Source organism: Haemorhous mexicanus, chromosome 6 (assembly GCF_027477595.1).
Source record: "Haemorhous mexicanus isolate bHaeMex1 chromosome 6, bHaeMex1.pri, whole genome shotgun sequence".
Lineage (NCBI taxonomy): Eukaryota > Metazoa > Chordata > Aves > Passeriformes > Fringillidae > Haemorhous > Haemorhous mexicanus.
Genome location: NC_082346.1, coordinates 51692589 through 51716457, shown reverse-complemented (window position 1 = coordinate 51716457; position 23869 = coordinate 51692589). Strand labels below are relative to the sequence as shown.

Sequence of the window (23869 nt, the reverse complement as noted above, 5' to 3'; positions counted from 1 at the left end):
GCAACATTGTTCTCTGCAAACTAGTTGTCAGGAAATGGAGTCTGACAATCCCAATGGTCCCTCTATAAAAGCAGCTTTCCCCTACACCCAGTGCTGTTTCCATGTTTGTGAATCATCAGATCCGGAGTCCCCTCAAACTCCCAAGGAAGACAGAATTAGCTGCTATTCAGGGTGTGGTATTGTGATGCTTGCCTCTCTTGTTGTATTTCTTCTGATAGTTCCAGTTGTTCCCTTCAGCCATATTTCACTGCTCCTCCTTTCCCTCTCACCTGGGCCAGGACTTGTACCCTACCTCCAAGTCTGTTCCTGGCACATGTCCTTCCTCTGTGTGGCCTTTGTGCACTAACCTCATTGGAAAAAATGTCTAGCTTTTCTTTGGGAATCAGCCTTTTTTTTTTTTTTTTTTGGTGCTCCTCCACTTATCTGTGGCTTACAAATCATCCTTAAAACTGTTGTATACACTTGTGGATACTTGGCTTCAGAATGTGGCTGTACCTGCATGCACATGACTTTGGAGAGCAATTCCAGTGCCTGAGGGGATGCTCCACACCTGCATTGCACCTTCAGAAAGATAACTGGCATCCATTGGAAACAAGATTTTTTGCCAGCACTTAATGTATGTATACACATGAGTCTTGGTGTGTGTCCCTTATGTAATATTTTTTGCCATTTCTCAGTTTCAGCCAAGTATGACATAAGGAGAACAGCTCCAAGGTAATTAAGTTTCTGTAAATTTTGTAGAAGCAGGCCAACAGGGAAAAGCAAGTCTAAAATCAGACACTTGCTAGTTTTCCCAAGTTTTTAGATCAGTGACTGAGTGATACATTCATATTTGACAGCCTCCATTTGGGAATAATGTGTTTGGTGCAAATGAAGCTGTGAAGAGAAAGGGAGAAGGATTTTCTGAGTAAATGCCCCTGAACTGGCATCTCCCTTAAAACTTAAAAGAATACAAGTAACACTGATATCATACATTGCATTTTGAACATGGGAACAGAAAATCTTGGTGCAATTTAGTGTATACTTTTAATCAGTCAAGGAACACAGCTCTTGTAGATCTGATTTCCTGAGTTGGCCTGGTCACAGAGTGCTTTGTTTTTACATCCCTGCATCTCCAGGGCACAGCTCCTGTCTTTGTTCTGCCAGGCACACATTTGCACAAGTGCAGAAGGGCTATGATCTCACTATGATCACACTCTCTAGTGTCTTTAGATTTATTTTATTTTGACAAAATTGGCCAACAGTTTCAAGACTGCCATCATATAAGCATAATTCCCATGAAACCGTGCAAAGGCAGTGACCATTCATCCTGACTCAAAATAATGTGTTCTGGCAGGACAAATCCCAGATCATTGGTAGCAATGACAAGATGTTGGATTTCTGTTTTGATTTGGGGTTTTCAACTCTTAGTCCTTGTCAGCTGCAGATGGGGTTTTGTGGCACAGCTTTAACTTGTCCTCTCAAATGTGTTCTGCCATGGACAGGTGCAATAGTGTCCTTAGAAAGGGCCCCCTTATGACTGGATTGTGTGTCTCCACGTAAGGATTGTGGGCCAAGTATGAATCCTGCTAATTCGGGCATGTGAAATGAAAAGAACACATTGTAGCAGGAAAAATTCCTGAGCTCCAGGAATGAATGTTAACAGAGGGTGCAATTGGCAAGAGAGTTTTTTGCATGTTTTCTATATGAACACAAAGTATCAGGCATCTGAGATCAACAGGAATAAATACCAGGTCCTTTAATACCTCTTTGAGTCTGGCTGAAAAAAACCTTCTTACTGTCTTTGGAGTGCAGTAAGTGGAATACTCTTACTCTTGAAGAAAAATATCTTTTAGGGTAGTGCTTACTGATGGCTAGTAATGTCTCAACTTCTTCAGGCTGTAATTCCATGAAATTAAAACATGCACAACAGGTGGTCAGGGTCCCTTTTGATCATGCAAGTCGGCTCTGCAACAGCTGAATGATAGGAATTTAGTGTCTTCAGTTAATATTGGTTAAAGTAGTCTGAAATTACATGGGAAAAATTGAGAAGTGTCACTGTGTCATCAGTTGCCATCAAATGCAGTGTTTAAAGTTCAAAACAGTCTGATAATGATTATTTATAGGATCCAAATGTCACAGCCTTAAATTTTGCTTACATTTTGGTCTGAAATACAGTTTTATTGCCTGAGGCTGATATTGGCATATGCAGACTTATAATATTTCCATGACTAGCTGCAGTGTTGTCAGCATCAACTTAAACACAGTCTTGTTCTTTAGTTTGAGAGTTTACTCTTCTTGTTTGTTTTCCAGTGTTTGTTGAGGGCATAGCAGTTGAAGTATTAATGAAATGGAGTCTTTTAAACTGAAAGTGAAGATCTTACATAAGGATTGCTCCTTACACACTCTTCTGCAGAGCTGGAGCTCCGAGTCAGTCCTTGCCTTCCACAAGGACTGATGATTCTGCAACAATGTCTGTTAAACATTGCTGTGGATTTCCTCCTTTGTAGACATAAAGTAGCCTGAGCTGTTGCTTATCATATGTTCCCATAGTGCTAATAAATTGTATCACAGGATGGTACTGCCTGAATTATAGAAAAATTACTCAGAGAGTAGAGCCCTGGGGTATTTACCTTCAGGTATCTGAAGAGGCCCCTCCTCAATGCTGAGGAAAGAATGGTAGGTCTAACAGGGATGGTGGTTCTCACTGACACCCCATATCAGGTTAATAAGCAATCTTTGATGTCTGTCTGTGCACACAGCTTAATTGTATTTCAAGGAAAGTGCATTGGTTTCAAGGGGGTGTGGAAACATTTCTTTTCCTTAGACAGAACTGACTTTTAAGGTCTCTGCTGTTAAAAGCTTCTTTTCTATGTTACATTTAAACAGAAGACATGGACTTGATATGAAGTCCTTCATATCAAGCAATTTCAAGGGAATTTCTGCTTCGACTATAACAGACTGAGAATTACAGGGCAGTCTCAGCCTTGGGGCATCTGAACTGAACAGGTGCATAAAAAACATACTGGAAGAAATTAAGAGATAGGAGGAAACCAGGAGAACCAGAGATTGGAATTCAGGTTTGAAGCTGTGGCTTGTTTGTTTTGTTCTTGATTAGTGTTTATTTAGTGGCACTGAAAGGTGAAATACCTACTGTTACAGTTGTGCTGTGCAGAAAGCCTTTTGAGAACCATGACAGTAATACTTGGGAGCACAAACTGAATGAGAGGCTCACGTGGGACAGCTTGTGCTGAGGAACTTACTGTTCTATGTAGTAGCTTTAGTGCCTGTCACCAGGGAATCCTAGACACACTTTACATAAGGCTGCCTGCTGCTCCCCTTGTGGTTGATTCTGATTCTAATAAGAGTAGAAGGGAACTACAACAACACCTGGTGCAATTGCCTGACCACTTCAAGACTGAGTAAAAATTAAATCACATTATTAAGGGCACTGAATGCCTCCAACAATGACAGGCTTGGGGCACTGACCACCTCTCGAGGAGGGCTGTTGCAGTGTTTGACCACTGTGTTAGGCAGGAAGTGCTTCCTAACCTCCAGTCTAGACTCCCTAATGCAGCTTTGCCTGCCCCAAGTTAGCTCTGTGATCTTGAAGGAGCATGTCCAGTCAGAGGTTTAAAATGGAATCAGTGATGTTGGATGCTTTGTGTGTTCCTGGATCTGTCAAAGGCTGCATTTGAAAGACAGATGCTGCTGAGAGAGCCAGTGTCTTCATCTGTGAAATGGGACACTAACATCTTATCCCACAGGGTACTCTTGATGTGTGTGGCAGCTGTGTTGTAGGTACCAGGTGGGAGGGTGTGACAGAGTAAACCACCCACAGTGGATCTGGGAACTGTTTTATTTTAAAACCAACACTGGAGTTTGCACCCTAAAAGATTATCTCACACACTGGACTGACACAACAACAATAATAAATTAAACAGTGAAAAAAGTGTAGGGGTTACTTTTGGCCGTGTTTTATCTCCATCTGACATAGAAGTGATATGTCATTTAAAGCATTACATGCTTGTGTTATTTTCCTGCCATTATAATGAGGCAATTGTATCATAAGAACGTGTGTTGTTTCTGACTTAGGAGTAGTTTGAGAGATGTAACAGCTGGTCTTTATCCATGCTCTGTGTCCTGTTGTGGGTGCAGCCTGAAGGAGTTCAGGGAAGCTGAAGGTGGAAAGTGTACAAGCACTGATGTACCCACTGCATTTTCAAATCATTTACATGCAAAGACTGGGTCATGTGAGAAAATATCCTCCTACCTTAAAGTTTCTGTGACTAAATAAAAGAAATAATTTCTGCCAGTCCTGAAGCTGTCAGTTCTTCCCCAGGCTGTGCATTTCCTTTAGCTCAGATGACTTATTTTTCTTAATCCAAGAGTCTTTGCATGAGCACTTGAGTCTTTGGTAGTGGTTACATGAATGGCAGATGACAGCAGCTGGCAAATGTAGGTGATGTTTCTTATGTAAGTCAGCAGAATTGGTGTATAGGTGCAGCAGGTTAAGCACAGGCTTTGTGTGAAGTACAAGACTTTAACCCTGGCTAATAACACTGGCTCAGTAAGCGCTGCAGACGCGCATTAATTTAGATCTCCAGATTAAGAGAGCACCCAAGGAAAAATTTACTTGTTGCCTTGTCTTTTAAGTCCACAGGAGTCAGGACAGAAATCTTGGCTCTGTGACAGTATTGCCCTTGGCTTTACCAGAGCCTAGGATTTTCCCTTGCCTTCTCAGATTATAAACCTTCCCACTCCATTAGTTGAGCTGCTGGTGTGAAATGCCAATCTACAGAAAATGTCTGCAGCCTAATAAAAAGGAAAATATTTCAAGCATCTTTGGGTTATTTTTTCATTTGTTTGTTTGGGTTTTTGTTGTTTTTTGTTTATTTGTTTTGGGGAGTGTTCTTTTGGGTGATTGATTTGGTTTTGTTTGGTTTTTTTCTATGAGAAATTCCTTTCTGGGATGGAGCTACCAGCAACCCTAATAGTATTTTTGCCTTCAGCATTGTTTTGTTTCTTCCCTCAGGTCTTTGCTTGTCCAGCTTGAGCAGGGAGGTTGGATTAGATGAGCTCCAGTGATCTCTTCCATGCTCAGCCATTCCATGATTCTGTGAATACCTCACGATGGGGGAGAGCTGGTGCTGTCATTCTGGTTTGCAGAGTGAAGTAGTATTTGCTGTCTGATGAAAGAGATGAAGGTGTTTATTAAAACCACTTTTATAAGTAATTATGTCGGCACGTTTAATCCCAATACTTTAAATGCCACAGCCCCCTTTTTTTTTTTAAGTTCTTTTATTCTTGACTCGTTAGTTAGTTATTGTAGTTAGTCAGTGCTGAGGAATCTACCTGGATGTGCTTCAGTGCTCTGCAGGTTATTGTTTTCTATAGTGCCCTTCCTGTGTCAGCTGTCACTGGTATTTGTGAAGTGCTGTTATTGCTCCTCGCAGGTTACACCTTAGTTTGGGGATTTGCAAATAGATGTTTTTCTCAGTTAAGCAACAGTATCAGCAGCTAACCTACTTCTTGTTTCTTTTAGTCTTGCTCAGACCAGATCTGACATTTTTCAGTTTGGTTTGGCGTGTGGGTTAAATTTTTTTTTTGTTTCTTTCTTTTAATGCTAACTGGTAAATCAAAATACTTGTTTGTTTGTTTGTTTGTTTGTTCTTCCTTGCTGAATGGAACAGAGCATAATGATGACCAGAGCCAGACCTTTAAGATGCTCAGTTTGCCAGGTGGGACACCTGAATAATAATGATTAGGTTCTTCATAACAATTCATTATTTACACAGAGTGAAACTGTGTAAAACCAAAAACAGATCAAGAGCTTGACCCCTGTTTGTGCTTCCCCTGCCAGTACCTCTGAGCCCAGTACTTAGGACAACCTGATTGCTTGATGTGTTTCTTTTCTGTAAAGTCCTTTCACAGCAATTCCAAACCAGATTCTTTGGAGAGAAGCACTTGCACTGACAGTCCCTTCATACCAAAGTTATTCTAATTCACAACTAAAGCATAGTTAGAATATGTTCTGCAGAGTAGTAAGAATATATAACACAGTTGCTATGGTTGAAGAAAGATTTTTATACTGCTGCTCTCTTTCCTGTCTGAGGAGCTTCACAGCTCTTTGTAAGAGCTCAGACAACACTATCATTTACAACCCTTGCAACCCTGCTGGGGTGACAATGTCTGTCTCCTGAGCAGTTAGAGGACAAACACATCCCTGCCTGCTTGAAGATGCAGAGTGTTAGTGGGCAATGAGGCCGCCCTGCTCTGAGTATCACTTACAGTAGACTAATCAGTGGGGCAGTGTAGTCATTTAACTCCGTGGGCTGCCCTGGGTTTGCAGAAATGTTTCCTTCTCAGTGCCCACGGGCTGCCAGGTAATCTGAGATCATCCAACAGATGTGTTACAAGAGTTACAGCTGCAGCAGATGTTACCACAGCTACAGATGTAACTGAATCCCTGTTTGAGTTCAGACGTGTCAGCCCGAAGAAAGGGCCATTCAAATGCTTTCTGCTACCACAACAGAAAGGATAGCTGGCCAGAAGAGTGGGAAGAAGTTTCATCCCTCGCTGAAACTGAAAATGGACTTCTTTATATGGGAAAAAACAGAATGGGAGGTCAGATGTTGTGGCGACATTTGGAATATTTTGCTGAATCTGGTTTCCTTAAAAAATATGGGAAAGTGTAAAATCAAGTTCACTCTAAAGGGAATTACACTCAAGTGGGAATGTGGTATTTATATATTTTAAATATGTTGTGATACTAACTTATAGGAAATTTTGTGGGAATGCTACATTTTTCACTGTTGGTTTGATCCTCTCGTTGCTGCCTCTAGCTTGTGGCTGTCTGTACTCACCAGGGGAGCTCCTTTGCCTTCTAGATTAGTCATCCAAAGAGACTGATTCTTACCTTGCTTTAGAAGCTGCTCTGCATAGGTGACATTAGCCATGTGCTCTGCTTCTTCAGTACTACTAGTTTCAGTGCTTTTTTAAAAATATTAATTAAATTGTCAGGACTGTGGCAAATTTGACTGTGGATATACCACGAGAGAGAGAGCAAGGGAAAAGTGATAAAGGGGTTCACTTGTAGGCATTTAAAACTCTCCATTCAAACAACACAATTCTAAAACAACCATGATTTGATTTTCAGATACGTGGACCATTCTCCAGTTTACATCCCCTAGGCATGATATAGTTTAGTCTGCATGCATTTTGAGATGTTCTTATCCTGATGTGTTTTGAGATATTCATATAGTTCTAAGGATTATTCATGTTAGCAAAAGGCTAACAAAAGAGTTGGAAAATGGCTGATATACCAGTTCCCTCTCTAGAGGTACAATCAGCACTGCTAACTCTTAAGATGTTCCTCCTCTTCTGTCCCTTGGGTTTTTTTTAACTGAAATTCTGTTTGGTTGGCTGAGCTAACATCACTGCTGCACATGGGGTCACAGCCTTTCTAAGGCTACTGGTCTTCAGTTAATTCTCTGTATTAGCAACTTCACAGGTTAGCTTGATAAACATTTTCTATTCCACTGTCGTTCTTCCACCTAGGTTTTCATCCATCTTTGTTCCTCTCTTCAGTTTTTCCCCATGTTCTTCCCTTGTGCCACCTGATTCCAAAATGGATGGAGAGGCTCACACTTTTATCCCTGTTTTTATCTGTAACTTCTAATTTGGAGGTAGAATTCAAACAAACCTTTCCCCCCATGTTTTGCTTTCACTGGTTTCTCCACCTCTCCTCCATATTAGTTGTAATTCTAGAAATACTGCTCAGTGTAGTATAAAGTATGGCATACATCAGCTAAAAAGGTTGAGAGATTGTTGGTCTTTTGGACCTGCTTTGGATTTACACCACCTTGAGTAAGTGGCACCTGTTTTGGTCCTGGAGTGTATTAGAGCTACACCATTAGGATGATGCAAATGGGAGTGGGCTAGAGAGATCAAACCAGTGGGTTTTATTGAATGTCTAAAAGCAGGAGTACCCAGCAGGATCTTAATTAATCAAGGGAGAATGCTGCTTTGTATTTTCCATAGTTTTGGGGAAGTAGGGAAGGAGAATTCATCATGTGCTGTGTCGTGAGGGACAGGTAATGCCTGCAAAGTATATTCCATTCAGCCAAATTGTGCAGCAGAGGTATTTCCTGAAAATATTAACTAACCTCTTTTTTGTCTTGCATGATTGTAACTGAGAGCAGAATCTAGATTAGTGTGTCAGTCTTTGAAGGGAATTTCCTGCTAGAGACCTTGAGAGTAAAAAAAGAAGTTGAAGATAAGGAAAATTATTATTATGTTAGAGCCTGAGTTAATGATTTCTAAAATCTCCACTCTGACGTACCTGTCTGCACTTTTACTTCTTGCTGGTCTTCATCCTGTGTATTCAGTTCCCATTCAGCAAACATCTGTCAGGAATAATAATTTCAAGCATTAATCCTTACAGGAATTAACCAGCTTGTTAGTTGATGACCTGAACTAGATAGTTTCTGGGGATTATTGCTATTTAAATCTCACCTACGTTTTAAACAGTGGCAGCATGCCCTGCTCTGGGTTTCTTTTCTTTCTCTTTTTTTATTTTTTTCTGCACTGATATATCTTTGGATTGCCATCTCCTCTTTCACTCCCGCAGCACGGGAGGAGGCAGAGAGGAAGTCCTGTGCTTCCTCCTGCCTTAGTAAGGAGGAAGCCACTGGTTTCTCTTCGTGCCAGACTTGCTCGTGCTGCCAGCTGTGCCGAATTGCTGCTCTAACGCCCAGTGGAGGCCACGCTGGATTGTGGCTGCCATGCTGGGAAGCCATCAGGAAACTTTGATGGAATCACCACAGACTTTCGCCTACCCTTTTAACCAGATTTCCCAGGATTTTGGTAAGGTTTTTACAAGGTTACTTTTATTTCATAATGTAGTGAGAGGGTTGTGACAGGCAGTGTGTCTGTATCTTTTGCCTCCGAATAACTTTTGCACTTGTTTTCTTCTTTGCATTAAATTTCCCAGAGACATGGAAGTGTTAAAGATATCAAGTGTCTTGAAATTTCACAGATTTGAATTCTAGTGAAAAGGGAACTAGAAGTCAGTGGCCTGCTGCAGGAGAGCCATGACAGAGGGTTGTGGCAGCAGCCAGCTGGTGGAGGGCTCCAGGATCAGCCCATTGGCGCGCTTTTCTCCAGAGCCAGCCCACGCCTCCCCCTGCCTGCTGCCAGCCCCACAGCGCTGGGGGAAAGGGTGGGGGCCCAAGGGGGAGGGCCCAGTGCAATGAAATAAGGCCTGATAAATTGCTTTGTGAGCAGCAGGCCAGGATGGGGAGCTCCTTGATGTAAGGCAGGAGAAAGAAAGCCAAAATATCCCTAGAGTGTGTGCAGCAGAAGGGTTGGAGATAAGGGACGGTTGGTGAAGCTAATAGAGAGAGTCTGTTGGGAGCTGGGAGTGTGGCTGCCACTCAAGACATGATATCAGCTTTTACAGACCCAAAATGTTTGCTGAACTGGGACTGCTGAGATCCCTTCCATGAAGTTTGGGTGTAAGGTCACACATATAACTGTTGAAACGTGGCCTGGGGGTATGCAATAGGTAAAAAAGGAGACTAAAGAAATTCAGATTTATTTTTTAACTAGGGAGCATGGTTTGCACAAACCCTGTTGCTTGTGTTGCGCTCATTGAACCCAAACAAGGTCATTGGAGGCTTTTCTCTGTAGTGCTTCAGCAATTGTCCCCATCAGAGCTTGACATATTTTCCTTCTGGCTTCTCCTGTTTTATAAATCAACCTTTTGCAAGGTACTTGCTGAGCTCTGATCTGTAAATTGAAAGGGAAATACTGGAGAAAAAATTCAGTGATATGAAATGCCTTTAAAATACAGCAAGTGTGTTATCTTTAGAAGATAGCTTTGGAGACTAGTGGGGAGATATTTTTATTTCTTGTAGACCAAAGCTGAGTTTGTGCCATGATGTCTATTACTCCTTGTAAAAGAATTCTGTTATTAATAGGGTTAAACAAATCTATAGCTTTATACCTCTTCCTCCTTTCAAGTGGTTGAGAAGAGGTAGTGCTCTGTCTGCATGTGTGTGTACCAACCCTTGGCTGATATGGACCCCTGTTACCCTAAATGTATCTCTGTGTTAGCTCTTAGGCGGGCCCAGGGATATGTCCCGTAATATTTAGGGTGGAATTTTCAAACTTGCTGAGAAGCAGCAGCACGCCCTGAGGCCCCCTTGGGGTCCGAATGGAGCACAGCTGCCTGATCTCTTCAGGCGTTTGCGGGGGAAAAACGAGCTTTGGTCTCTCGTAGTACTCCATTTCTGAAAGGCGCATGCCGGCGAACGACACGCGTGGGAAGCAGCAGCATTGGCTTTGCCGTGCTGCTCGGCGCGGTCATTGCCTGCGATCGCAGCTGGAGCTCTGCTCCTCCTGGCTGGGGGACGGCTGCGACAAACGCGGCTCGCTGCTGGCTCCTGCTGCCGGCTTACTCTGCTTGAGGGTTGGTGAATCTCGGCAGGAGGAGGTTCAGATCCCCTCTGGGTGTATAGAGCCCAGGATTTCAGTGCCGATCAGGCAAGAGGACCGCTGGCACGGCGCTCTGCTCCCCGCCGCGCAGTCGGAGCGGGGCCCGCCGGCGGCAGGCTCGGCGCAGCCAGCCCAGATGTGCCCGTGCTCCCCGAGCCGCAGCGCCCGGCAGCTCCCACTGTGTGAGGGTGGCACAGACACAGTGGAAACTGCAACCGTTCGGGCAAAAATGAGTCACGAGAATGCAGCCTGTTTAATTCAATTCCAAAAATGTTCTCAACCACTCAAAATTAATTTATGACCAGCGTTTTGCAGTGGTCTGCTTTGTTTCTGAGCTTGGGGATGAGGTTGCTGACGGTTCCAAAAGTGTGTTTTGTTTGGGACACAGGCAGGCCTTGTTTACCTGTGGGTTTCTCTGAACACAAACCAGTGTTTTGCAATATAAAGCCTGATATTATCAGATTAATGCAAATATTACTTTTAATTATGTACAGAGTGCTGACTGTTCAGGTATAGCTATTTACTGTTTTGGTATAGCTTTCTGTATGTTCTTGACAGCATTTCAAGTGTTCATCTCTTTCAGGGGTCATTTATCTCTTTCTTTATATAAACAGATCTTTCTGTTCCTTGCAAATTAAAATCTGCTCATTTTTCCATAACCATATGCTTTGGTCCCAAGGAAAAAACCTCTTAATCAACAGCTTTAGTATCTAAAATTAGTATAGTCCTTCTTGTTACTTTTTTTTCCATTCCATAAGTCTCACTTTCACTGTATAAATATATCATTAGCATAATTGAACTGATAATGTTTTGAAAGATAAATCTGAGAAATCTTGTTTTGGAGAGTTAGTCCTTCAGCTGTTCTAAATGGGACAAAAGACCTGTGCACTTAGAGCATACTTGCAAAGTACTTGCAAGTGACTTTGTTTCTAAGAAATATTTCTGGTATATACTTGACTCTAAAGATTTGTGAGTTTAAAAGCCATGTGCTTAGTGCTCCAAGTTACACACTCAGAGGTGAAATAGTCAAATGATAGTCAAAAAATATTTTAACACTGTTCTTGTAAATGGAAAAAATTGCAAGTTTAAAAACCCCTCAGATCCAAATGTGGAAACAGTGATGCGGAATAGGAAAGAATACAGACTTGCAGGCAGATTGACATCCTGTAGCCCTGAGCATTCATATTACAATTGTGGGCCACTTCAGAACACAGTATTCCTTAAGAAGGTGAATTATCCCACCTCTGGTATGGCTCCTTGCCTGGAAGTGTCCCTCTCTTGCATGACTGGCTCTAGAATCGCAGGGTTCCTACCCAGGGTGTCCCACCACAGCCTGTGGGTCAGTGCAGTGAATCCCCTTTCCTGGTGTGAGATCCAGCCAGGTGCTCCAGCTGGGCTTGAGGGTCTCTTTCTGAGTATCTCTGCTTGCAGGGGGTGTTTGGAGGGCATGGGGGGGGAGTGGAAGCACTGCAGCTTGCACAGAGCAGTGGCAATGCAGCTGAAGGCTCTGACAGCCCCTTCTTCCTTCCATCACTCTGTGTCCCTAAGTACACACTGATCCCTTCTTTCATTGCCAAACACCTTCCAACTTGTCCTCTGTAATCTCTTTGGGACAGAGGTATTATCCTTTTAACTGCAGGGCACTTCTGCTCAGCCAGGGTGCTGTGACAGCTCACTGGTCCTCTGTGGTTTAACACTCTGGAGTCCTGATTGTGGCACTGGCCCTTGGGAGCTACCGTGTGACAAACTGCACACAAACAAGGAGAGCTGTTCCCAGCTAGCCAGGGAAGATGGGCAATTTCTCATTAGGGTTGTGATGCCAAAGCTAAGCAGCACAGCTGGGGTATGAAGGATTGCCAGGAAGAGTTACTTGGGAATAGTCTGCAGAGCAAAACTAATTTGCAACGTATATTTGGCAAATGGGGAGAACCACACCTCTGAGAAAATGAGGTTGTCTGTATCATATCTGTACACACTAATATGATCAGCAAAAGAGGAATGATTTATCAGGGATATTATCACTCTGAATTGTTCACTGATCTCTGGCAAGGAGCAGATACCACAGGGGTTTGTTATCAGTATATCAGTGCTGTGACTGGCGCCCAGTACTGAGGGATCATACAGTGCTCTGGAGGACAAGTGGGAGATAACTGAGTACATAAATTCTAGTCTCCAGAGACTGTGAAACTAATCCTGATGGCTTGCAGGGCTTTGTTGTTGGCTGACCAACAAAACTTAGTAAAACTTGTTAAAACCTAGGGAGCTGACAAAAGTTGAAACCAAATCTACTTGAGAACTTGTCCCCAGCTGCTCAAGATGAAGATTGCTGGTAAACTCACAGATATCTTTTGGGTAATCTCCCCATCAGATTCCCTGGACCTGAAGAATCCTTCCTGAAGTTGTAGAGCAGAGGTGTTAAACCTGTGATTTCCCAGACTAAAGTGTCTGTGAATGGTAACTAGGAAAATGAAGGCTCTTGTCATTAAGTTTAAAGTCACTAAAAAGATATCTGCTTCTCAGCAGAGACACTTGAAGTGGTACAGATTAGAAGAGGCTGAAAATCACCCTCTGCAGCATTTATTACCAGAATCTTCGACTTTGTTCTTGTCTTTCAAGTATTTCCTTATTGCTCAGAGGCAAGAAACAAAGTGTCTTTGAACCCAAGTTGTTATCTGTAAAAGGCATAGGATAGTCTTACTTTCCAGGAGGGCTGACTGAATAAATGCTCAAAAGATTGTTTATACCTCAATAATGTGGGAAAAGAAAAGCAAAATCTAAACCAGACAGCTATCTAATGCAGATACTCTGTCTCCTTGATGGTAAAAAAAAGTTGTAGGCCAGAACTAAACCCTTCATTGTACTTACCTAATGGAATCGTGGTAGACCAACCTGTCTCCTAGAGTGACCTGGAAATGCAGAAATTTGTGTGTGGAGTGTATGGAAATGGGGAGAGACTTGTAATTAAGAGTTCTCCCTTACTATTTTTACTTCCAAATGACTTGAAGATTGAAATAAAAAATAAAAATGCTGTGATCAGGTATATTGATTATCATTCCCTAGAAGGGAAGATGGCCCCAGGACTCAATTCTGCCTTACTTGTATGCTATGATTCCGTTCAAGTATAAAACTATTTTTAAATGTCAATCCCTTTTGTTTTAAGGAAATGGCTTTTTAGACCTGGGAATTATAGATTTTCCCCAGCAGTCTTAGGAAACAGATATCCCACTTGTACTGGCTCTCACCAAAGTCTGAAATCAGTTTTTAAACAAATGGCTGAAAAAAATCAGGCATTTTTTTGAGAGTGAGCCTGCACAGAACATGTCTCTGCTTTTCAGTTTTTGGGAACAAAGAGAATATTGTCAGGTGTGATCATATTGTGGCAGAATGCCTTGCATTAGCCATAGGTTTCCTGTGGATTGCTTTGTAAGGGAGGGGAAGAGGCTATGATATGGATGAGTGCTCTATGTACTCAGAGTGTTGCATTCCTTGGGTGAAGGGGATGCTTGCAATGAGGATATGAATGTGTTTATTCCTAAAAATCCTATTCACAATCTAGCTCATTAATTAGGACAAACAATTGCTGACTGTCCTAAACATTCACTGCCAGTAACACAGGAGAGGTCTGTGTTGGAAGATGGCCAAAGTGATAGGATTATGTTTTGAGCCTCTCAACGATTATGCTGGAAATAACTGTACCTTTTACTTGAAACCTTGAGAGCTTCTGCACCTACTCAGGCAGGTTAGCTGGGCCCTGCATGGGTGCAGCTGCTGTCCTGGAGGCTTTCAGGAAGTCTGGTAAAGCTGGCTGGATTCAAAATTCACAGTAGCTCCTCCTGGAGTAGACCAAGAGTATTCAGCTTTGGAAAGGCCAGGGTCAGTGCTCTGTGGTCTGTGCCAGCTCCTGACCTCTGCTCCAGTCTGAAGCAGACAGAGCTCCCAGCTCTGTGCCTCCTCAGAGCTCCCTTTACAGTATCTAGTGCAGCTGAAAAGTTACTAAATTATCCCAGATACAATTCCCAGAACCAAAATTGCTTCCACACTCATACATTTGTCTAAAATTTGATACAGTTCAGTGGGCTTTTTTTTTCCACATTCAATCCCAGAACCAAATGAAAACGGTATGAAAATTTTGAAGTATTTCAGTAATTGGAAAATAGTCTCCCTAATGGTGAGTGGTTTGAATTTTCCTGGAACATTTTTGTACTTTTATTTTCGTAAGAACTGGGTTCTGGAAACCAGTCAAGTAGTACATGAATATAAGAATCCAAGACATATTGAAACCATTTTAAAGCCTGTGTTCTATAAATGTAGGGTTTAAAAGAATGTGTAAAATGGGAGTGGTTGTAAGAAATGTTTTAAGAGATTTAAATTTAAAAAAAAACCCACCAAAAAACGGAACCCCCAGTATGACTGGCAGGGAGAAAATAGTTCATTAGGAAACATTGCAAAATAATAGGACAATCCTAAGAAAAAGATACTACACTTGCAAAATAACTTTAAAAGCTCTCAGTAGTGTATTACAAATATTAACTCTTCTGGGACACGGCAAGACTTACTTATTTATCAGATGCACTAGCATGGCTCCTGCAGTGGCTGTACTCAAGGAAGAACTGCTCTGAGAAATTGCCCAGCAAGTGCCCTGTGGGTCACATGAGGGGTGACTTCTGCCTGTGCCTGTGTCAGGGTCTGCAGTGGAAACCCAGAGATGTCCATGGCTCCCAGAGCTGTGAGGCAGGGCAGTCAGCTAATTCGTTTATCTGCTCCTTCAGCAAGATGGTTCCAAGACCACAGCTGAAATAGATTTTAAAAGCAAAACCCAGCTTGCTGTTGCTTTGGATCTCACTAGTTCATGCTGTGGTGTTCAGCCTGTGGGTGAGCTGGGGGTACAGCGTGTGTGCTCCCCAGCATCCTTCCAGCTGCCCCTTCCTTCTCCAGGGTTTGGGAAGAGGTGGTGGGAGTACTCTGACTTCTCTCCTTGCTAATGGTTTTGTGCTTGGATGAGACAGGGGAGAGAAGTGATGCTGACATGAGACGAGGGTGGGCTGCGTCAGGTGTTCACCTTTCCCTCCTCCAAAGGTGCAGCTATTCCCGTGCATTTGAGCCTCAGACAAAGCAGAGCCAGCCCTGGTTGTGCTGTGGGTGTGCAGTGGGTCTGGCAGAGCTGGGCAAGGGCTGAGGCATCGTCCCTCTGTGACACTGAAATGTGTGTGTGCCTACCCAGACACTGCCAAGCCGTGTTCTGGGGGTCACAGGGGTGATTCAGGGAAAGCAGCAAGAGTAGTGTTGTGGGAGAAGGTTTCTGCAGGTAGCCTGTCTTACATTTTCCTGTTCCTGAAATGTGCTTTTTGTAACCTGTGGATATACTGCAGGAGCTGTCCTGGGCCAGTTCTGTTTAACACCCTGAAATGCACTTCTTTATTACCTCTGCCATGAAACTGTTCCTGCATCTGGACAAATAAAACTTGGTTTTGCTCAGCATCTCATTATCTATGCCAGAATTTCTTACACATAGTTATTGCTCTCATTTAATAACGTGTAGAGATGCCAAGTGATTTCTGCAGTGTAAATGTGCTTTCCACAGTATGAATTAATACTCTGCTTCAAATGGCATTAAATGGAAAGCAGTTTTGAACAGCTGGATGCATTTGAAAGTAACTGTGAGAAAAACAATTTTGTACAAATTGCTCGGAGGATCTCTGGTGATTAAGGGAAGACTTTCCATGGCACAGTGGGTCCCAGAGGCTGAGCCTGGGACAGGGGCTGTTGCACCACTGTACAGGTGTCCCTAATGGTCTGCTGCTGTTACAGGTTGGTGTGTGAATGATGGCTTTGCACAGCTCCTCAGCTTAGCTCTGCTCCAGGAGCCACTATGTCTCCTTTGTCCTTTTTGTGCTGATCAGGGTCCAGAAGTATTGCTTAATTTGATCTCCAGAAGTATTGCTCAATCTTTTAGTTCCAATGATGCAACAGAAATGGGGTGAAAGCTGTTGAATGGTTAACTTTTATCCACTAACCATTAGTCCCAGCTTTAGAAGAATTTGCAGAGGAGTTACAGATCTTGCCATATCTCAAACAGACAGCAGTTGTTCTTCCTCCCAAGCAGAGACTAAGTCAGAAATCACACTTTTACCTTGCAGGTATAAATCGTGCTGCTAGTGCTTGGGAAGGGTTCCAGAACAAAAGCCAGGGGCTGTAGCTGATTGCTTCAGCCAGCATCTGGCTGCCCTGCACACAGGGAGGACAGGAGGTCTCAAAAGGCAGCCCAGACCCATGTCAGATATTGCAGGTTGTAACTACTACAAAATCCACCTGAGCATTGAGTCCATGCTACATTTAATCATCTTTGTGGTACTAGATACAGGAATTGCTTGGTCAAAATCAGTCAATGATGTTTTACTGCCTGTAGTTGGAGTAGCAAAGTGTTTCTCTTCCTTTGCAAGCTGGTGCTCTTAATATTGAAATAACTTTTTTGTGGTTTCCTGTGCTGACTGCTTACGTGGATTGACTGTGTGTGGGTGGGGGAGGCTGTGTTACTGTGAGGTTTTGACAGAAATTCCTTGTGCTCAGAGAGCACCAGCATGAGGGCAGAGTGTGAGTGGCGTTTTCTTCCTGTTGGATGACAGTAGGTTTTTCCACTGCTTCTTAAGCATGTTGGATTGCCCTCAACTTTTTGTAAAAAGTAGGACTAGGATAACATGATGTTCTGTATTGGCTACTCCATGACTGGAGTACTGAAGCCAATTTTAAATATGATATGGATGTTGCCAGGAATAGAAACCTCTCCTAGGAAATGAATGCCACTGCTCATCGGGGTCTATCCAGCAAATGCACTGCAAGATTTTGTTTCACAACAGCATAATTTGGAACCACCACAGCTCATACTTGAGCATTCAGAAGCTGTTTGCCTAGAAATGTATGTATGTATGTATGTATGTATGTATGTATGTATGTATGTATGTATGTAACAAGGGGAGTTTTAGGGGACAGTCCCTCTACAACTGCCAGATATAGTGAGAAATGTTAATGTGAAAATGAGTTGGTTTTTCAGCTGCAATGAGATGTGCTCTTTTCCAAGAACTGGATTATTGTAGTTCAGAAATGCCAGTTCTGAACCAGTCATAGTTGGAGAAGGACACAGCTATCTAGCAATCCACTGAAAATAACATTATTCCATTAGCTGGCTTCCTCTTCAGTACTGTTGTGATGTAAGTCAATGATTTTAGCTTTAATTATATATCCTGTCATACTTTTTATATTGGAGAGAGGGAGTAGCTGCCCCATGCCACACCACCCTTGCTAAATCCAGTACATCCTGTTTTATTTTTGAAAACTTTTCAAGGTGAGGTCACTCTTTCTAAAGCTGCTCTCAGGTTTCTGAGAGCTACAGCCTTAGATTCTGTCCTGTCTGACAGGTCTCACTTAGGGAGGAATTCCCTCTTTCAGGAAATGCGACTCTCCTGGTCTGCACAGGAGGTCTGACCCCATCCTCTGCTCCAGCTGTCCCCAAGGGGGGTGCAGTAGCTGCTCTGCAGTTCTTCTGTTCTGTTCTGGGACCTGTTGAGTAGACAGCCTGCTGACAGCCAGGAAGCAATAGTTCAGACTGTTGTGATTGCTGACATTTTGTTTTCTCTGGTCCAATGTGGGAGAAAACTGACTGGGAGCTGCAGGAAGGACCTCAAATATTGCATGAATTCTTTTACTTTGTGGAGAGGAACCAATGTTCCTCTCCACAAAGTAAAAGAAGGATGGTGGGGAGCTTTCTGCTTGTGAGCAGAAGGATGTAAACACTGTAAAGACTGAGCTGCTGAGAGCTATGGTGGCTGCAAACCACCATTGGTCCAGCTTCACCAGGAGCCATGCTCTGCCTCTCACACTGAGCACTTCCTTCCACATGAATTGTTTCATGGAAACTGAGGGGCTCTGTGGAATTGAATTCTGCACAACAAACTTGGGTTCAGTAATTAAGTCTCAAACTTTGGGCTGAAAAAAATCTTTCAGTGATGAATAACAAAGAGGAAGAATATTTTATTTTCCACACATCACTGGCTGCTTGGCTGGCAGTACTTGTAGGATGTGATCCAAACCCACTGAATGGCAGTGGCTCTCGTTCTGTTCACTTCAGTGGAGCTGACCTACGGGGTGCTCTGTTCTGGCTCATCCTTGTTAGTGAAGTTTAGTCCAGCAGTCCTAGGGGTGAGCCTAGGATGGCTCTGCTCTATTGTACAGGCACAAAGGAGGCTGTCTGGGCAGTGGAGAGCTTGTGCTCTAAACAGAGACATCAACAGAGCAACCAAGCATCATACATTCCTGCTGGTTGGGAGTGGGCAACAGGAGAGAGGGAGAGCAAAATTAAAAGCTTGGAGCCTGGTGTGGAGTAAAAGAGATGGCAAAAGAAGGCATCCACCAGGGTTGATAATCCCCTGTGAAGTCTTGTTTGTGGTTAGTCTTGGAAGTTGCTGGCCAGTTCCCATTGCCTGTGTATCCCAGACTCACTGCATGTGCATTCAGGTAACCTCTGCATGGTCTCAGAAGAAGAAGTTAACTGGGAGTCTAAGCATCTGATCCTGTTCTCAGCAGCTTTAACACCTCTCCAACAGCAGTTTATGCACCTCTAAGTTAAGCATGTGCCAAAGTACTTCATTACTCTGGTGTCAGGTGCTCAGTACATGAGCCTGGAAGGGCATTGGGAGAGTTTTACAGTGACATGACTCTGAGAAGAAACAGAAGGTGTTTGTGTTTGGTGTAGCTAATCTGGAATACACACAAACACCAAATTAATCTCATTTAAAAGCTTTGCATTAAGTCTGTTTACTGCAAAGGAACCTCCCTCAGTTCTCCACCTTCTTTTTGTTTCCTGGTGTGTTTTCATTTGGGAAAGCTGCAGTGTGAATGTGTTCTCTGTGCTCAACTGAACAGCAATACTGCTGCAGTTTTTGGTCTTATTGTTCAAAAAGGAAAGCCACAACATCGTTAGCTCTTCTCCCTTTCTCCTTTGGATTGCCTTTCATTCCTGCTCAGGTCTTACCCAAAACCTGCTTACATCCCTGTTTCCTATCCCTTCAGCTTCCTCAAATGCAATGACTCAGCAGCTCCAGGATGAATTTGACAGCAGTGTGGAGAATGCAGAAGCTTGGATGAAGGCCATCCAAGAGAGACTGAGGATCAATGACAACACCAAAGGACCTCGATCTGCCCTGGAAGCCAGACTGAGAGAGACTGAGGTAAGGGAGGAGCCCTGGGATTCAGAGGTGGCTCTCACTCAGGAGTTTTCCAGCAGGGAATTGTCAGCAGCCCCTGCTTGTTGGAGCATTGGGCCTGTGTGGATGGGTTCACATCAGTATTCTTTTAAATTTTCTATTTGCAAATTGTTTACAGATGTAGAAAAAGAGGGTGGCAATTTGCTGTCGCTGGCTTCCAAGCTTTTCAGATTGATTTGGAACACTAGCAGCAGGTTTGGCAGGTTAAAATGTTTACACTCTCCTCAAGCCTGGAACAATTTGGTTGCTGCTTGCAATTACCATAGTAATTTGCAGACAACCAGCATATAGTATAAAAGAATCAGATCATGTTAGTGTTCTACCCCCTCCAGCACTCTGGCACTGATAGAGAAAGATTGCAGTGTCCTGGTAATGGGCTGGTTTTGAGTAATTCCTTTGTCCTTTTCCATAACCCTGATGATAACAGGGTTTACAGATCCCCTTTATGATCTGTTCAATTAAAAGGAAAAAGTTCTCATTTTTTTCCTGGTTTTTCTTAATCTGTTTTATAACTCTTCTCAGTGAGATCCTGTTGCAGATTGTGCCTGCTCTCTTACAATGATTTCACATTCATTAACTTCAGTTTCATTAGATGTTATCTAGGTCTTGTAATCTCAGCAAAGGAAACACTCCTGTTTGTCCCATTTGTACCATTGGAGGGAGTGGTGATCTTTCTGTGACTAACATTTAAACTATTTTTATACTTTTATTACCTGTAATTCCAAGTAATCTGTTCTCTAATTTAAATGGCAAGATTTTTCCCATTGTTACTTACACAAAGGGAGAGGCTTTGGGGTATCTACTTATATTTGGTCTGCCTATTCTGAAGTTTGACAAAAAATGTTGCAGGCTTACATGGATGGTGAGGTAGTTTACAGTGATGTCTTCAACCTTTTTCCTTACCTCTGGTGTATGGATCTTGCCTGTGGCATAATATAGAGACTGTTCATGGATGCTGGCTAGACTTGCATGTCAGTCATAAAAATAGGAAGCATTTCATCTATAGTTTTATTTTTCTGACCTTAAATTATTTTTACCTTTTTCTTTTGTCTGGGAAACTGTGAGCCTCAAGAAACACCCAAGAGACACAGGAACTCGAGTAGAAGAGCGGTAGTTTGGCAAAGGGGGAATATTCATGGCAGAGACAAAAAGTTATAGGGTCTAGAGATTTGTGGTGATGTGATATGGCCTGAACTGCTGAAGCCTCTTTACTTCTTTGGGCTTCACAGGAGGTCTGTAACATGCAGAAAGTCATATTAAGAAATTTTTTCAACTCAGACTTTGGAGATTCATCATTTTAAAGATTAACAAGTTCTTTCTTCCTACGTGTACCTTAACCACCTCCTGCTCCTTCATCCTGCCTCCCTTCTGGGCCTGTCTTTTGTCTCCAGCTCAGATGTCCTCATGATGTGCTCACTGCTTCACCTACTGACTGTGTTCAAAACTACTGTTTAGTTTTCAGTTCTTTTTTTTTGCACCTGGCTTGCCAGGTTTTTTTCATGCTTCCTTCCTGTGGTTTGTTTTCTGTTAATTTGTTAATGAAAATGTCAGCCAATGAGACATGTAAAAAACAGATTTGAAAAAGAAAAATGACTGTACAGCCACTGCTTTCTCTCCAGCTGTTGTTTGCTTTTAATTGCTGGAAGAATATCAGGCTTAGAATGCAGCTTTACTCTTACACTCTACCTGCTGGATGATAGCTGTGGCTTGTAGTTTCTTGCTTTGCCCTGCTTCCCCAGATTCTATTAATCACACCTTTCTTAGTAAATAATTTCTCCAAACAACTGTTGATATATCACAGGCAGGTGTGCTGCCTGCATGCCAAAAGAACAGGCTTTGCTTTTTCCAGAATGTGGGACTGGAGATCCAAAGGCCTTTTACTTGTCTCACCTTTGCAGTAGCTGACATGGTCAAATCCCATAGGCCTAATTTTACCAAAAGTAATTGCTGATTTTGGAAATCTTGGTGTTTTCATTGTAGAAGCCTTTTCCTTCAAACTGGAAAGTCTGCAGTTTGCCAGGAGTTTATGGAAGAGCAGCAAGAAAAGCTAATTTGATAGTATCAGAAGTTTGGATAAAGTAATGTTGAAAGCTGACATCTGAATTGGGGGTTAATTAATCTGTTAAATTGTACAGACCTTCTGCTGATTTTTCCATCTCTGGATACTTAAAATTAGATGACTCCACTTTCAGTTCCTGGCATTCCTATTTGTGTAAGATACACATTTTCACCAATTCATAACTTAGCAGTTTAAGGTCGAAGCAAAAAATTCCACTAGTTAAATTCTCTTGGCTTCTTTTCTAAGCCAACTTGTATTTCCACTAGGAAGCTGTTTTAATATGCTTCATGATTTCTTATAGCATAGCTTAAAATGGAGAGGTTTCCTCTTTGTGCTTTGGCAGGTGGGGAAGAGCAGCTGGCCTGTGGCAACACAGTGCTGTAACCTTATAACAGCAGTGGAACCACAGCCACAGGCATTTCATAGAGGATGGTCTGTTTTTTTAGCTAACTTAAATGTTTTTCAAATGCTGTGTGGTTTTCAATTAAATTCAGTCCTTTAGGATGCTCAAGAATAAACATGTCTGAAAAAACGTTCCTATTTTCCTTTCAGGAGGAACTGCAGAAGGTGGGAAGGGTTAATTGTCTGTGCTGTAGGGAAATGTTTCCATCCCATGGTAGTGTCGTGTTAACAACTGGACTCTATGATTGTGAGGGTCTTTTCCAACCTAAATGATTCTATGAGTTCATGATTCCTGGGTAAAAACAAAGCTTACATTTCATCAATAATCCTTGTTTTCTTTCCATGCTTTCAGTATCATTTGTTTTTCTATAGAAAATCCGTGCCCTGGAACCAGAAGGCAGCTTGAAAATGGACTTGATTCTTGTGAAGGCAGATGCTGCTCTTCGCAGCATCAGTGAGGAGAAGAAGCATGAGGTACTCTCTAAACTGAAAGACATTAAAGCCCTGTGGGAAGAGACAGCCATATACATTACTCATTGTCACAGGTAAGACAAACACTCCTGGGTGTGTTGAGGCAGCTGTTTCCTCCAGTGCTTTCATAAAGTGCTTCCTGCTTCACTCTGCTCCCTGGATTGTAGATAGCAAATCCCTGCAAATCCCAGTCCCATGAGCATTTTGGGGACTGTGTGGGGAGGGAGGATCAGTGAGACCTCAGTGCTCTGCCTTCACCACCCGGCCCACCCACCCCAGGGTCTGCAGTGATGAGTTTGGTCAGGGCCTTTTACAGAATATTTCCTCCCCAAAGCAGAGAGGACCTGGGAAGTGAATCCAAGCCCTGAGAAGTCAGAGCAAGTTACAATTGCTGAGAACCTTGTGCACTGCTTTGAAAGCCTTTTGAACTTGTTGGTCTCCACTGCTCCCATCATCATTTCCTCTAACTCCTCTCTCTTGCTCTCCCCAACAGCCGCATTGAGTGGGTCTGGCTGCACTGGAGCGAGTACCTGAAGGCCCAGAATGAGTTTTACACATGGATTCACAACATGAGGGTCACCTTGGAGCCTGACATTGAGTTGCAGCTTGGCTTAAAGGAGAAGCAGTGGCAGCTGAGCCATGCTCAGGTTTTGCAGAATGATGTCCTAAATCAGTCAGTCCTGCTGGAAAGGCTGCTGGAGGAAGCTGCTTCGTTGTTCAGCAGGATAGGTGACCCCAGCGTTGATGAGGATGCTCAGAAGAAAATGAGGGTGGAGTATGAAGGAATCAGACAAGAAGCTCAGGTACAGTTATAAAGAGTGGGAGGCGTTCAAATTCCTCCCATCTGTGGTGTTGTTTGCTACTTGCTTCTTGAGTGATGGCTTACCTGGTAGGGCTGCAAAAGGAAGCAGAACTGAGGACTCCTGTTCTTTCAGTCAATGGACTGTTTGAAACAATTGTCAAGTCCTAAGATGAGCTGTTGTCCTGGAGTGATGTTAATTGGGATGCTCTTACATGGTGCTTTATAGCATGTTGCTGTAAAGTAGCTGAAGGCTGCTTGCTGTGACCTAGTGAATATTGCTTCAGGTCGTCTCTGTATAAAGTTTGAGTTGTTCCTCATCTTTCAGCACATTAGTGGTTCATGTATAACCAGATGCAGAGTACCCATGCCAGGAGCCAGGGAATATTACATGGACACAGC

At 42.9% G+C, this 23869-nt stretch overlaps 1 protein-coding gene and 1 long non-coding RNA gene across 3 annotated transcripts in view; one reads left to right on the top strand and one right to left on the bottom strand.

Annotated features, from left to right (window-relative positions):
• The window catches only part of SYNE3 (spectrin repeat containing nuclear envelope family member 3), a 64971-nt gene that overhangs the window by 1588 nt on the left and 39514 nt on the right, over positions 1 to 23869 (top strand). The window contains exons 1-4 of one of the 2 annotated variants that reach the window (XM_059850248.1): positions 8651 to 8847; positions 19543 to 19700; positions 22570 to 22742; positions 23162 to 23471. In XM_059850248.1, coding sequence (XP_059706231.1) covers positions 8766 to 8847; positions 19543 to 19700; positions 22570 to 22742; positions 23162 to 23471 — 723 coding nt within the window. In that variant the 5' untranslated portion in view covers positions 8651 to 8765. Of the gene's footprint in view, positions 1 to 8650; positions 8848 to 19542; positions 19701 to 22569; positions 22743 to 23161; positions 23472 to 23869 lie in introns of those variants that run through there. The other variant, XM_059850249.1, reaches the window with a different exon arrangement.
• Positions 4830 to 8390, bottom strand: LOC132329310 (uncharacterized). Its single transcript, XR_009487017.1, has 2 exons — positions 8324 to 8390; positions 4830 to 5168 (listed from the first exon to the last, which is right to left on the bottom strand). It is a non-coding gene; the product is annotated as an uncharacterized LOC132329310 (long non-coding RNA).